The 12,901-nt window shown below is 46.5% G+C and overlaps 1 protein-coding gene across 3 annotated transcripts in view; it reads left to right on the forward strand.

The window, feature by feature from the left end:
* The window catches only part of LOC126425091 (sensory neuron membrane protein 1-like), a 454,807-nt gene that overhangs the window by 114,693 nt on the left and 327,213 nt on the right, over positions 1 to 12,901 (forward strand). For all 3 annotated transcript variants that reach the window (XM_050088008.1, XM_050088007.1, XM_050088009.1), the window contains exon 4: positions 3,518 to 3,668. In XM_050088008.1, the coding sequence (XP_049943965.1) occupies positions 3,518 to 3,668 (151 nt within the window). The remainder of the gene's footprint in view (positions 1 to 3,517; positions 3,669 to 12,901) is intronic.

Raw genomic sequence — 12,901 nt, forward strand, 5'->3', positions numbered from 1 at the left:
AGTAAAACAAATCTAGATTCAGTTGCAAAAGCTAGCAATATTTATTCTAATTTACAAAACGAACAGGGAGTATAATTACAGCTACATCTACATGCGTACTCCTCAAGTCTCTGTCTGGTGCGTGGCGGAGCGTATCCTGTACCACTACTAAATGACTCTGAGCACTATGGGACTTATCTTCTAAGGTCATCAGTCCCCTAGAACTTACAACTAGTTATACATAACTAACCTAAGGACATCACACACATCCATGCCCGAGGCAGGATTCGAACCTGCGACTGTGGCGATCGCGCAGTTCCAGGCTGTAGCGCCTAGAATCGCTCGGCCACTCCGGCCGGCTGTACCGCTACTACCCATTTGCTTTCCTCTTCCACTCCCAAACAGAGCGAGGAAAAAATGACTATATGTCTCCGCAAGAGCCATAATTTCCCTTAACTTACCTTCGTGGCCTTTACGCGAAATGAATGTTGGCGCCAGTGAAATCGCTCAGCAAGCAAATTAAAATTCCGGGTCTCTAAATTTTCTCAGTCATGTTTCTCGAAAAGCACGCCGCCTTCCCTACAGGGATTCCCATTCGAGTTCCCGAAGGATCTTCGTAATACTTGCTTGTTGTTCGAACCTGCTTATAGCAAATCTAGCAACCGGCCTCTGAATTTCCTCCTGTAACCAGACCTGACGCGCGCCCCTCAACATTCGAGCAGCACTCAAGAATTGGTCGCACCAGCCTCCTGTATGCGGTCTCCTACAAAATGGACCACACTTTCCCAAAATACTCGCAATAACCGAAGTCGACCATTCACCTTCCCTACCACAATCCTTACAAGATTGTTCCACCTGATGTCGCTTCGCAACGTCGCGCCCAGATACTTAAACCATGTGACTGTGTCGAGCAGCATACTATTAAAACTGTATCCGAACATTACGGTTTTTTTTTTCTCCTAGCCATCCGAATTAACGTACATTTTAGCCTCAGATGTCATCCATCACAGAAACTACAAATTTTGTCTAAGTCATCTTGTATCCCCTTACAGTCAGTCAACTTCGACACGTTTCCACAGCCCACAGCATCATCAGCAGACAACCGCAGACTGCGCTCCACCTTGAATATGGACTCTGGCTGTCGCCCTTGATCCATGATTCACGGTATATCGCGTGACAAAAGGGAAGCGAGTTTCGCACGAGCGGTGCTCTCTAAAACCATACTGCTTCGTGGAGATATTATACTCGACTCAGAATATGTTCAAGAGTTTTGCAACAAACTGATGTTATGGCTATTGGTCTATAATTTAGTGCGTCTCTTCTTTTACCTTCCTTGTATACCTGTGCGTTTCTCCAGTCGCTTGGGACTTTCCGCTTGGCAAGAGATTTGAGATAAAAACAAGCTAAGGGAGCGCCCACTGCTGTACAATACTCCCAATAAAACCGATCTGGGATCCCATGAGGAAATGGCGACTTATTGGCTTTCAACTCAGTTCTTATGCTTATCACTGTGTTGATCATATGGGAGTCTAGAATAAGAGTTTCACTTTCCAGCGGAGTGTGCGCTGATATGAAACTTCCTGGAAGATTGTGTGGCGGACCGAGACTCGAACTCGGGACCTTTGCCTTTCGCGGGCGAGTGCTCTACCAACTGAGCTACCCCAGCACGACTCTACGCCCCGTCCTCACAGCTTTACTTCTGCCAGTACCTCGTCTCCTACCTTCCAAACTTTACAGAAGCTCTCCTGCGAACCTTGCAGAATTAGCACACCTCAAAATGGCTCTGAGCACTATGGGACTTAACATCTATGGTCATCAGACCCCGCACTCCTCAAAGGAAGGAGTTTGGAAGGTAGGAGACGAGGCACTGGCAGAAGTAAAGCTGTGAGGACGGGGCGTGAGTCGTGCTTGGGTAGCTCAGCTGGTAGAGCACTTTCCCGCGAAAGGCAAAGGTCCCGAGTTCGAGTCTCGGTCCGGCACACAGTTTTAATGTGCCAGGAAGTTTCATACGGGAGTCTGTTCGACGGTAAGACACGGCGTGTTTATACGACTCTCCTGCGATTTTGGGAGGATACAAAGTACTAAATATCAGCTAGGATGAGAGCTGTTTGGAACACACACACACACACACACACACACACACTACTTTGGTCGTTCCTCGAGATGAGCGTCGTGAAAGGAGAGCGGGAAGGGAAGAGACCAATACCCAGTGCGCATGCGCTGTACGAGTGGTGTGGCATTCGCTGTGTTATTCAGTGGTTTGGTATTTAACTAATTTGTAAATGAAAATGATGATCTTATTTTATTACATTGAGTAATTACTAAATAATTTTTCTCCAGGCTAAAGATTTGGTCAAGTTGCTAAAGAACTCCAAGTTAACGTCGTGTTAAAGTGTTGTCTGTAAGTTGTGTAAGTGTCACTAAACCACAGTTCATACAACAGATTCTATACAACTATTGATTATGTTGGAAACAGTTATCTTCAGCAAAATGATCATTAAAACCACCGAATATCAGCCGCGCACAACACTGACGTATGTTACCTGAAATAATATTCTTCGCAACTCGTGAGTAATTAATTTCGGCTCCATACATCAGCTAGAAAAGTTTCTTATAAGGATCATGCTATGAGCACTGTTTTTAAAGAACCAATCTGATTCGAATCATTTTCGTTAAAATGAGTTCGGCAGCACCGGTGCACATTTATTTTTACACATTTGTATTACGTTCGGAATTTGTCTGCAGAGTTGCGTAATTTGAATTTGCCGCTGAGATAATTGTTAAAATGGTGGCAGACAATTGATAGAGACTTTCTATTGTTAGATCAAATAAGTAAGTATTTGAAATGCTTATTAAACTGTATAAACTCTACTTTCGTATTGTGCACTATTTAGACTTCATCAAGCAAACATTTGATTTGTTTCTAAGGAAAACACAGACAAAAACGCGATACAAATCACTATCATCAATGGCTGCGCTGGTTGCACTGGAGAGAGATAATTAACACAGATAATGCTTACTGAGAGAGGAATTAAAGTTACAAATAATTATTCACTCATATTTATAACAATAATGAACTCTATTTTCAAGTAATAATTAACAAATAATTACAATTTCTTAACAGACGTCAGTTTGATATGCGTCCGCAACCTACAAAAGCCAACCAACAAAATGTAAAAGCAAAGGAAGACAAACGCAGATCATAAAAGGAATTTACAATTATCATTGTCTTTGTATGATACACATCGATATGTCCAATTACATCATAGAATATGTCGAATAGACAACGTTTATAACTGCTAGAGGCATAATTTCCTCTCGTCGCTCTGTAGCTAAAGTTTATCTCGTGGATGTTACAATGGCCAAGTCGTATAGACAGAGAATTTGCAGTCTTATTGTTGGTGTTGTAAGTGCGTCAACGCCGGTAGTACTGACTATAACATCGGTACACCGACAAGCTTCTACGACGTGTAGCTCGTTCCAACTTTCGGACTCGGCCGTATCTCCTCACGCCAAATCGTCTTCGCTTCTGTTGCAGGGAGTACAAGCAGAAGGTGAAGCTGCGCGACCACAAGGAGGACGACACCGTCTCGTACAACAACAAGATCACGTGGCTGTTCAACCAGGGCAAGAGCGCTCCGGGCCTCACCGGGGACGAGATGGTCACCATGCCACACCCACTGCTTCTGGTCACTATACCGTCCCTCTCTCTTCTTTGGTGTTAAAGTGTTTTGATTTTAAGGGGGGTAGGACGTCAAACGGGCCGACTTGGAGCAGGAGAGGCATCACACGACATTTTAATTTCCACTGACCATCACGATTCACCTTCACCATGCATGAGAAATCTTTGTAAAATCAAAATTCATTTTGAGTACAGCTTTTTTACAAAGAGAATATCCTAACCAAATGGCAACGGTATCAAATGACTATTTTTTAAAAACAGTAGAAGCTGTACTAATAGAATATATAACCAATTCTGAAACTTTTAAAATTCTTTAAAAAGACTGGATTTACACATGGTTCTCCGTCTCAGAAGTGGGCTCAGCGTTAACGCATTTAAACAGATTCAAATCTTTGTTCGGATCGTGGCCTATTTAGTGCATATGTTCACCCAAAAGAAGCCAAATAAAACTTATACTACTGGCCATTGAAATTGCTACACCACGAAGATGACGTGCTACACACGCGAAATTTAACCGAAAGGAAGAAGATGCCGTGATATCAAGTGATTAGCTTTTCAGAGCATTCACACAAGGTTGGCGCCGGTGGCGACACCTACAAAGTGCTGACCTGAGGAAAATTTCCAACCGATTTCTCACACACAAACAGCAGTTGACCGGCGTTGCCTGGTGAAACGTTGTTGTGATGCCTCGTGTAAGGAGGAGAAATGCGTACCATCACGTTTCCGACTTTGATAAAGGTCGGATTGTAGCCTATCGCGATTGCGGTTTTTCGTATCGGGACATTGCTGCTCGCGTTGGTCGATTCCAATGACTGTTAGCAGAATATGGAATCGGTGGGTTCAGGAGGGTAATACGGAACGTCGTGCTGGATCCCAACGGCCTCGTATCGCTAGCAGTCGAGATGACAGGCATCTTATCCGTATGGCTGTGACGAATCGTGCAGCCACGTCTCGACCCCTGAGTCAACAGATGGGGAGGTTTGCATGACAACAACCATCTGCACGAACAGTTCGATGACGTTTGCAGCGGCATGGACTATCAGCTCGGAGGCCACGGCTGCGGTTATCCTTGACGCTGCATCACAGACAGGAGCGCCTGCAATGGTGTACTCAATAACGAACCTGGGTGCACGAATGGCAAAACGTCATTTTTTCGGATGAATCCAGGTTCTGTTTACAGCATCACGATGGTCGCATCCGTGTTTGGTGACATCGCGGTGAACGCACATTGGAAGCGTGTTTTCGTCATCGCCATACTGGCGTTTCACCCGGCGTGATGGTATGGGGTGCCATTGGTTACACGTCTCGGTCACCTCTTGTTCGCACTGACGGCACTTTGAACAGTGGACGTTACATTTCAGATTTGTTACGACCCGTGGCTCCAACCTTCATTCGATCCCTGCGAAACCCTACATTTCAGCAGCATAATGCACGTCCGCATGTTGCAGGTCCTGTACGTGCCTTTCTGGGTGCAGAAAATGTTCGACTGCTGCCCTGGTCAGCACATTCTCCATATCTCTCACGAACTGGTCAATGGTGGCCGAGCATCTGGCTCGTCACAATACGCCAGTCACTACTCTTGATGAACTGTGGTATCGTGTTGAAGCTGCATGGGCATCTGACCTGTACACGGCATCCAAGCTCTGTTTGACTCAATGCCCAGCCGTATCAAGGCCGTTATTACGGCCAGAGGTGGTTGTTCTGGGTACTGATTTCTCAGGATCTATGCCCCCAAATTGCGTGATAATGTAATCACATGTCAGTTGTAGTATAATATATTTGTCCAATGAATATTCGTTTATCAACTGCATTTCTTCTTGGTGTAGCTATTTTAATGGCCAGTAGTGTAGATGCGATCCGCAGCAGAACTCATGTTAGTACGGCACTTTCATGTCATTAACCATGACAAGAAGTAACTTACTATACACATATATGATGCATAAATAGCTTATCAGATAAATGCAGCTAAATTAATAACGTAATAAGTGGAAGATATTAGTAGCTCAGCTAAAACTACTGTAGTGGCCTAAATAACCTGTTGACACACAGCCTGTCAGTCCCAGCCAGAAACAAACTCCTGTCACAGTACTGTAAAGGGCGCAATGCATTAGCTAGACTAACAACGACATGCCTAGCAGTCCACTTTGAAGATACCACGCAGTTTAACCACGATGTCTACATCACTATAGCGTCCCTCCGTACATTCCAAAAACGGCAATGAACTCCAAGTTACAGGTGGCCAGTCAAACCGAGACGAACAAACAGATCTGACTTATACTGTAGCTTCAGTCGACATCCTCCGTTCGAAGTGCATTTCTATCAGAATGCACACCATACGAAAAGCAGGATGCAGTCACATCGCAGTACGTTACAGTTTGCTGCTGCTAAACACACACAGCTCCCCACATTGGTTAAATAACCACAACAGATTGTGCTGAGCATTCCTGTGCAAGGACAGATGGCTTCAGTCGCATCTATTCGTGGTTGCCAAAAAACAGCTCTTCTCTCCGCAAGCCACAACTTCGCTCTCCGTGCGCACCACTAAGTAGAAATACTCGAGTCACTCTACTTCCCTGCGCGTGCTGCACCAGTTTCAGAGCTCAGTGTACCAACATTTACCAGCAGAGACCCCCGCCCACATTTTGCGAGACTTTTGAAAATGTACCTTCATGGAGAAAACCACCTGTGAAGTAATCCAAGGCGCCTGCTGGTAGAGTACTACTTGACACACCTCCAAGGCCAGTTGCCTCCCTATAGGCGCCTAGAAGTATTTTGCTTTCTCTGTAAAGGTACATTTTTAAAATACTGAATAAATTTGGGCTAGCGCTACCGTGAGTTTAGTCAGAGTGGGCGGTCTTAGAGAGACAATTTGCTATTTTCATAAAGTGTTTGTCAATGTAATACACCTCGATGATAACGCCACAGGAGGTCCTGAAAAAAGGAGATCTGAAAATTCATAAGGAGTCTTTGATGATTCAGATCACGTTCTAATTTCGTCGTATGGTATTTAACAGTCCCTAGTGGTTTCAACCTGTACACAAGAGCAAAAATTTCGGTCGTACTGCACTCCAAAGGGGTGGTATCACATTCAGTAGGGCTGAAGTCCTGTGATGACCGTCGAGAAGGCTGAATCACACAGTAGGTGTCCACAGTGCCGAAGATTGGCAAGAACTTCGTCCTTTTGCTCACTGTACTGGGAACTGTCGTTTCCGACTGCTGACTGAGTGAGAATCGACGTCTAAGGAATGGAAAGGTTTCATTGACACTCTTTATAAGAACCCTCGTCTTTTAGTTTCCATTTTGAGCGGCGACGTATCTGAAATTTTTTTTCGATCACTCGTAAGAAAACTGTGTACGAGGTGCGGCTGGAAAAAAACCGGACTGATGCTGGAAAAAACATTTATTTACAATTATTTATAATTTCATGTTATCTCCTTCAATGTACTCTCCTCCTCGGTCTCTACACCGCTCCATACGAATTTTCCACTGTTCATAGCAATGCTGCAGATCATTTTCGGTAAGTCCATACATTACTTCCGTCGCTTTTTCTTTTACTGCTTCAACAGTCTCAAATCTAGTTCCTTTCAAAGCTGACTTGACTTTAGGGAAAAGAAAAAGTCACAGAGGGCCAAATCAGGTGAGTAGGGTGGATGATCTAAGATGGGAATGTTGTGTTTTGCCAAAAACGTGTTCACTGACAACGCACTGTGAGCTGGGGCATTGTCTTGGTGAAGGATCCATGACTTTTTTCTCCACAAATCGTTCCGTTTTCTCCGTACTCGCTCACGTAGGGTAGCCAGGACGCTAATGTAGTAATGCTGATTCACTGTTTGTCCCTCTGGTACTCAATCAATGTGCACAATCGCTTTGATGTCAAAAAGAAAAACAATCATCATTGCCTTGAATTTCGATTTTGACATTCGTGCTTTCTTTTGTCGTGGAGAACCAGGAGTTTTCCAATGCATCGATTGGCGTTTAGTTTCGGGATCGTAAGTAAAAAACCACGATTCATCGCAAGTAATAACATTTTGTAAGAAGGTGGGATCACTTTCAATGTTTTCCAGGATGTCAGAACAAATCATTCTTCGGCGTTCCTTCTGTTCAATTGTGAGACACTTTGGAACCATTTTTGATCACACTTTGTTCATGTTGAAACTTTCATGAAGAATCTGCCTAACACTTTCCTTGTCAACTCCTGTTAACTCAGTCACTGCTCTGATTGTTAAACGGCGATCTTGTCGAACAAGTTTACTGATTTTTTCAATGTTTGCATCAGTTTTTGCTGACAATGGTCTGCCAGTGCGAGTGTCATCACTGGTGTCTTCGCGGCCATCTTTAAATCGTTTAAACCACTCAAACACTTGTGTTCGCGATAAACAATCATCGCCGTACACTTGTTGTAACATTACAAACGTTTCAGTTGCAGATTTTCCTAGTTTGAAACAAAATTTGATGTTAACACGCTGTTCTTTCTGTACACTCAACATTTTCCGACGCACCGACAAAACGTCAACTACTTAAAACAGACGCCACGGGCAGACTGAGTGCAGGAGGCAGATGAAACTCGAGCAGTAGGCGGAGCGAGAGTCACATGACAGGCCACGCGACTTTCAGCCTTATTGCATTCGTTTTATTGTTTCACCAGTACTAGTCCGGTTTTTTTCTAGCCACACCTCGTAATTTCAACGCTGGGCGTCGCGGTTACGACCTCCATCGCAGAGACGTTAAAGAAGGGTTGATGTGGATAGGAGGGACTGTGACAGACAGCCTATCGTGTGACATGTCTACGGTGGCATTGGGTAGAACAGTGGTGAAATCTGATACCAAAGCGACATCGTTAACCCACTCATCACCCGTCATGTGAACTGAGCTGGTCGTGGCCTTCTTTCCGCACGTATCGACACCTTGCTTTTTCAAGCGTCCTCGTGCTTGAGGGTAATAGTGCAAGGCGCCAACGCTTTTGACCCGTTACAGAGAAACATTGTAGGCAACTTTGACCCAAATTTCAAATTTATACGTAGGAATGTGAGACATTTACGAGGTTGTATATGCGTATGTTGCATGTTTTCTTCTAAACCACTGGACCGATTTCAACAAAATTCGGTTTGTAGTGTTTGAAACTTACTGTTTGGAAAGAAGTGCTTCGGGGAAGGAGCACCTACCTATCACAGGGATGAGGATGAAGGTGAAAAACAAGCGCAAACACCCAGAATTTATTCATCCAGTATTCAAGAATGAAAGTACGAGGGTTATTCGGAAGGTAAGGAACGATCGGTCGCGAAATGCAAACCACAGTGAAAATCCGATGAAGTTTTGCACAGGTGTGTTGGGCAGTGTCTCTGGTATGCCCGTCGATCGCGTTACGTCGCTCTTTTTAGTTCTGTGCACTCAGGGAGCACATAAAGATACCCAGAACAATAGTGTCTCCCGCCAAGTACGAGGGGCTGGTGAGAAATTTCGCCAGAAGCTATGCAGCCAACATTACATAACTGCCGTGCGTTTTCTTCTTCAAGACAATTCTCAGCCCCATTGTGCAGGGGCAATGAAGATGCTCTTGCATCGTTTTCAATTGGAAATGTTTGATTAGCAACAACACAGCCCGTAATTGGCTCCCTCTGAGTTTCATCTTTGCTCACATGAACCGCTGGCTATGAAGACAATATTTTGACACACACAACGAGCTGTAGCCCAGCGTAGACAATTGGCGGAAAGCGCTGGCGGCTGCCTTATATAACGAGAGTATTGGAAAGTTGGTACAACGCTACGACAAACGTCTAAGTCGGATCGGAGAGTAACTGTTGCAAATAAAACAGTTCTCATTTTCACTGTGGTTTTCATTTCGGTACCTATCGTTTTTTACTTTACGAATAGCCCTCGTATTTCGAGACTTGCAACAAACTTAACATATACACTCCTGGAAATGGAAAAAAGAACACATTAACACCGGTGTGTCAGACCCACCATACTTGCTCCGGACACTGCGAGAGGGCTGTACAAGCAATGATCACACGCACGGCACAGCGGACACACCAGGAACCGCGGTGTTGGCCGTCGAATGGCGCTAGCTGCGCAGCATTTGTGCACCGCCGCCGTCAGTGTCAGCCAGTTTGCCGTGGCATACGGAGCTCCATCGCAGTCTTTAACACTGGTAGCATGCCGCGATAGCGTGGATGTGAACCGTATGTGCAGTTGACGGACTTTGAGCGAGGGCGTATAGTGGGCATGCGGGAGGCCGGTTGGACGTACCGCCGAATTGCTCAACACGTGGGGCGTGAGGTCTCCACAGTACATCGATGTTGTCGCCAGTGGTCGGTGGAAGGTGCACGTGCCCGTCGACCTGGGACCGGACCGCAGCGACGCACGGATGCACGCCAAGACCGTAGGATACTACGCAGTGCCGTAGGGGACCGCACCGCCACTTCCCAGCAAATTAGGGACACTGTTGCTCCTGGGGTATCGGCGAGGGCCATTCGCAACCGTCTCCATGAAGCTGGGCTACGGTCCCGCACACCGTCTTCCGCTCACGCCCCAACATCGTGCAGCCCGCCTCCAGTGGTGTCGCGACAGGCGTGAGTGGAGGGACGAATGGAGACGTGTCGTCTTCAGCGATGAGAGTCGCTTCTGCCTTGGTGCCAATGATGGTCGTATGCGTGTTTGGCGCCGTGCAGGTGAGCGCCACAATCAGGACTGCATACGACCGAGGCACACAGGGCCAACACCCGGCATCATGGTGTGGGGAGCGATCTCCTACACTGGCCGTACACCACTGGTGATCGTCGAGGGGACACTGAATAGTGCACGGTACATCCAAACCGTCATCGAACCCATCGTTCTACCATTCCTAGACCGGCAAGGGAACTTGCTGTTCCAACAGGACAATGCACGTCCGCATGTATCCCGTGCCACCCAACGTGCTCTAGAAGGTGTAAGTCAACTACCCTGGCCAGCAAGATCTCCGGATCTGTCCCCCATTGAGCATGTTTGGGACTGGATGAAGCGCCGTCTCACGCGGTCTGCACGTCCAGCACGAACGCTGGTCCAACTGAGGCGCCAGGTGGAAATGGCATGGCAAGCCGTTCCACAGGACTACATCCAGCATCTCTACGATCGTCTCCATGGGAGAATAGCAGCCTGCATTGCTGCGAAAGGTGGATATATACACTGTACTAGTGCCGACATTGTGCATGCTCTGTTGCCTGTGTCTATGTGCCTGTGGTTCTGTCAGTGTGATCATGTGATGTATCTGACCCCAGGAATGTGTCAATAAAGTTTCCCCTTCCTGGGACAATGAATTCACGGTGTTCTTATTTCAATTTCCAGGAGTGTAATTTCAAAATTTTAGTTATTTTTTTTTCTCGCTTGCAACCCCCCAAAAATTATGAACGTCAGGAAGATTATTGCTTAGTACGCTTTGTTGCTCATCCAGTAGAACTGCCGCATCTGGCATGATGTTTTAATTTATTACTTCTTTCTTACAAAGACTATTCGCGACAAATTTTGCAAACAGTATTCACGTATACTACTCTATGTCCCTGCAAAATTATATCACCGTGCGAACACACAGAACACGAGATAAGACTGAGATGTGTGAAAAACTGCCACATCATGTGTCACGTTTAAATTTATTACTTCTTTACTGCTGACGCTATTCGCAACACATTTTCCAGATAGTATCCACATATGCCTCTCAATGTACTGCTAAATTGTATGTTAACCGGGGGCCTAGAAACGACAGAGAGGCTCCGTCGCCGCCGCAGCCGCGGTGGTCCACAACCCCACGACGACTACCGCAGTCCACTTCACCTCTCCGCCACCCCACACCGAACCCAGGGTTATTGTGCGGTTCGGCCCCCGGTGGGCCCACCAGGGAACGTCTCACACCAGACGAGTGTAACCCCTATGTTTGTGTAGCAGAGTAATGGTGGAGAACTTGTTTGCGCAGCAATCGCCGTCGTAGTGTAGCTGAGGCGGAATGAGGGGATGCAGCCCGCATTCGCCGAGGCAGATGGAAAACCGCCTAAAAACCATCCACAGACTGGGCGGCTCACCGGACCTCGACACAAGTCCCCCAGGTGTATTCGTGCCGGGCACCAGGTGTCCCTTCCCACTCCAGAAAGCCGTGCGTTAGACCGCACGGCCGGCGGCGGTCGCCGAGCGGTTCTAGGCGCTCAGTCCGGAACCGCGCGACTGCTACGGTCGCAGGTTCGAATCCTGCCTCGGGCATGGATGTGTGTGATGTCCTTAGCTTAGTTAGGTTTCAGTACTAAGTTCTAGGGGACTGATGACCACAGATGTTAAGTCCCATAGTGCTCAGAGCCATTTGAACCATTTTTAGACCGCACGGCTAACCGGGCGGGAAAAAAAAAAGATATCATAGTGTGACCCGCAAAATTCAAAATGGTTCAAATGGCTCTGAGCACTATGGGACTTAACTTCTAAGGTCATAAGTCCCCTAGAACTTCGAACTACTTAAACCTAACTAACCTAAAGACATCACAAACATCCATGCCCGAGGCAGGATTCGAACCTGCGACCGTAGCGGTCGGTCGGTTCCAGACTGTAGTGCCTAGAACCGCTCGGCCACCCCGGCAGGCGGTGTGACCCGCAGTTCAGGTGATACAAAACGTCACAAACATCGAGGAGCGTGAAAACGAAACTGAGAGCGAAATTCGGTACAGATGCAGATGATATAAATGTGTGAATCAAGTTGTACCTATCTAAAATACATGTGACATGTGTGTACAAGGGTGAAGCCGTGTGTAAAAGTATCCTACTAAGCCACTGGTTCTACTTCAACCGAACTTGGTGGTACACATGTTTCTTACTGTCTGGAAAAAAATACTGAGTGAGTAACGGTCGTCAGCTTACTGGGGTGGAGGTGATGCATAGAGAATGCTTGAGGACGAGGAGATGGAAAGACAAACAGAAGGAAGGGCGTGGTGGGCACAGATTCGGGAAAGAGGGACGGAGAAAGTGGGAAAAGGATATGGATAGAGAGAGAGAGGGAGGTGATGGGCAGTGGGAGGGGAGAGGAGAAGATGGATAGGAAGAGGATCGCTATGAGATGGACAGAGGCAGGGGAGGAGACAGGGAAGCAGGACAGAGAGAGGAGCAGAAGGAGGTGTACTGATAGAACGTTGTGAGAAATACATACCTGGGCAACACAATGTTCTCAGCTACGAGTAGTAACAAATAAAAGGCCCAACGATGAGGCTGAAACCTTGGCGAAAGACATCTTGG

Source organism: Schistocerca serialis, chromosome 10 (assembly GCF_023864345.2).
Source record: "Schistocerca serialis cubense isolate TAMUIC-IGC-003099 chromosome 10, iqSchSeri2.2, whole genome shotgun sequence".
Lineage (NCBI taxonomy): Eukaryota > Metazoa > Arthropoda > Insecta > Orthoptera > Acrididae > Schistocerca > Schistocerca serialis.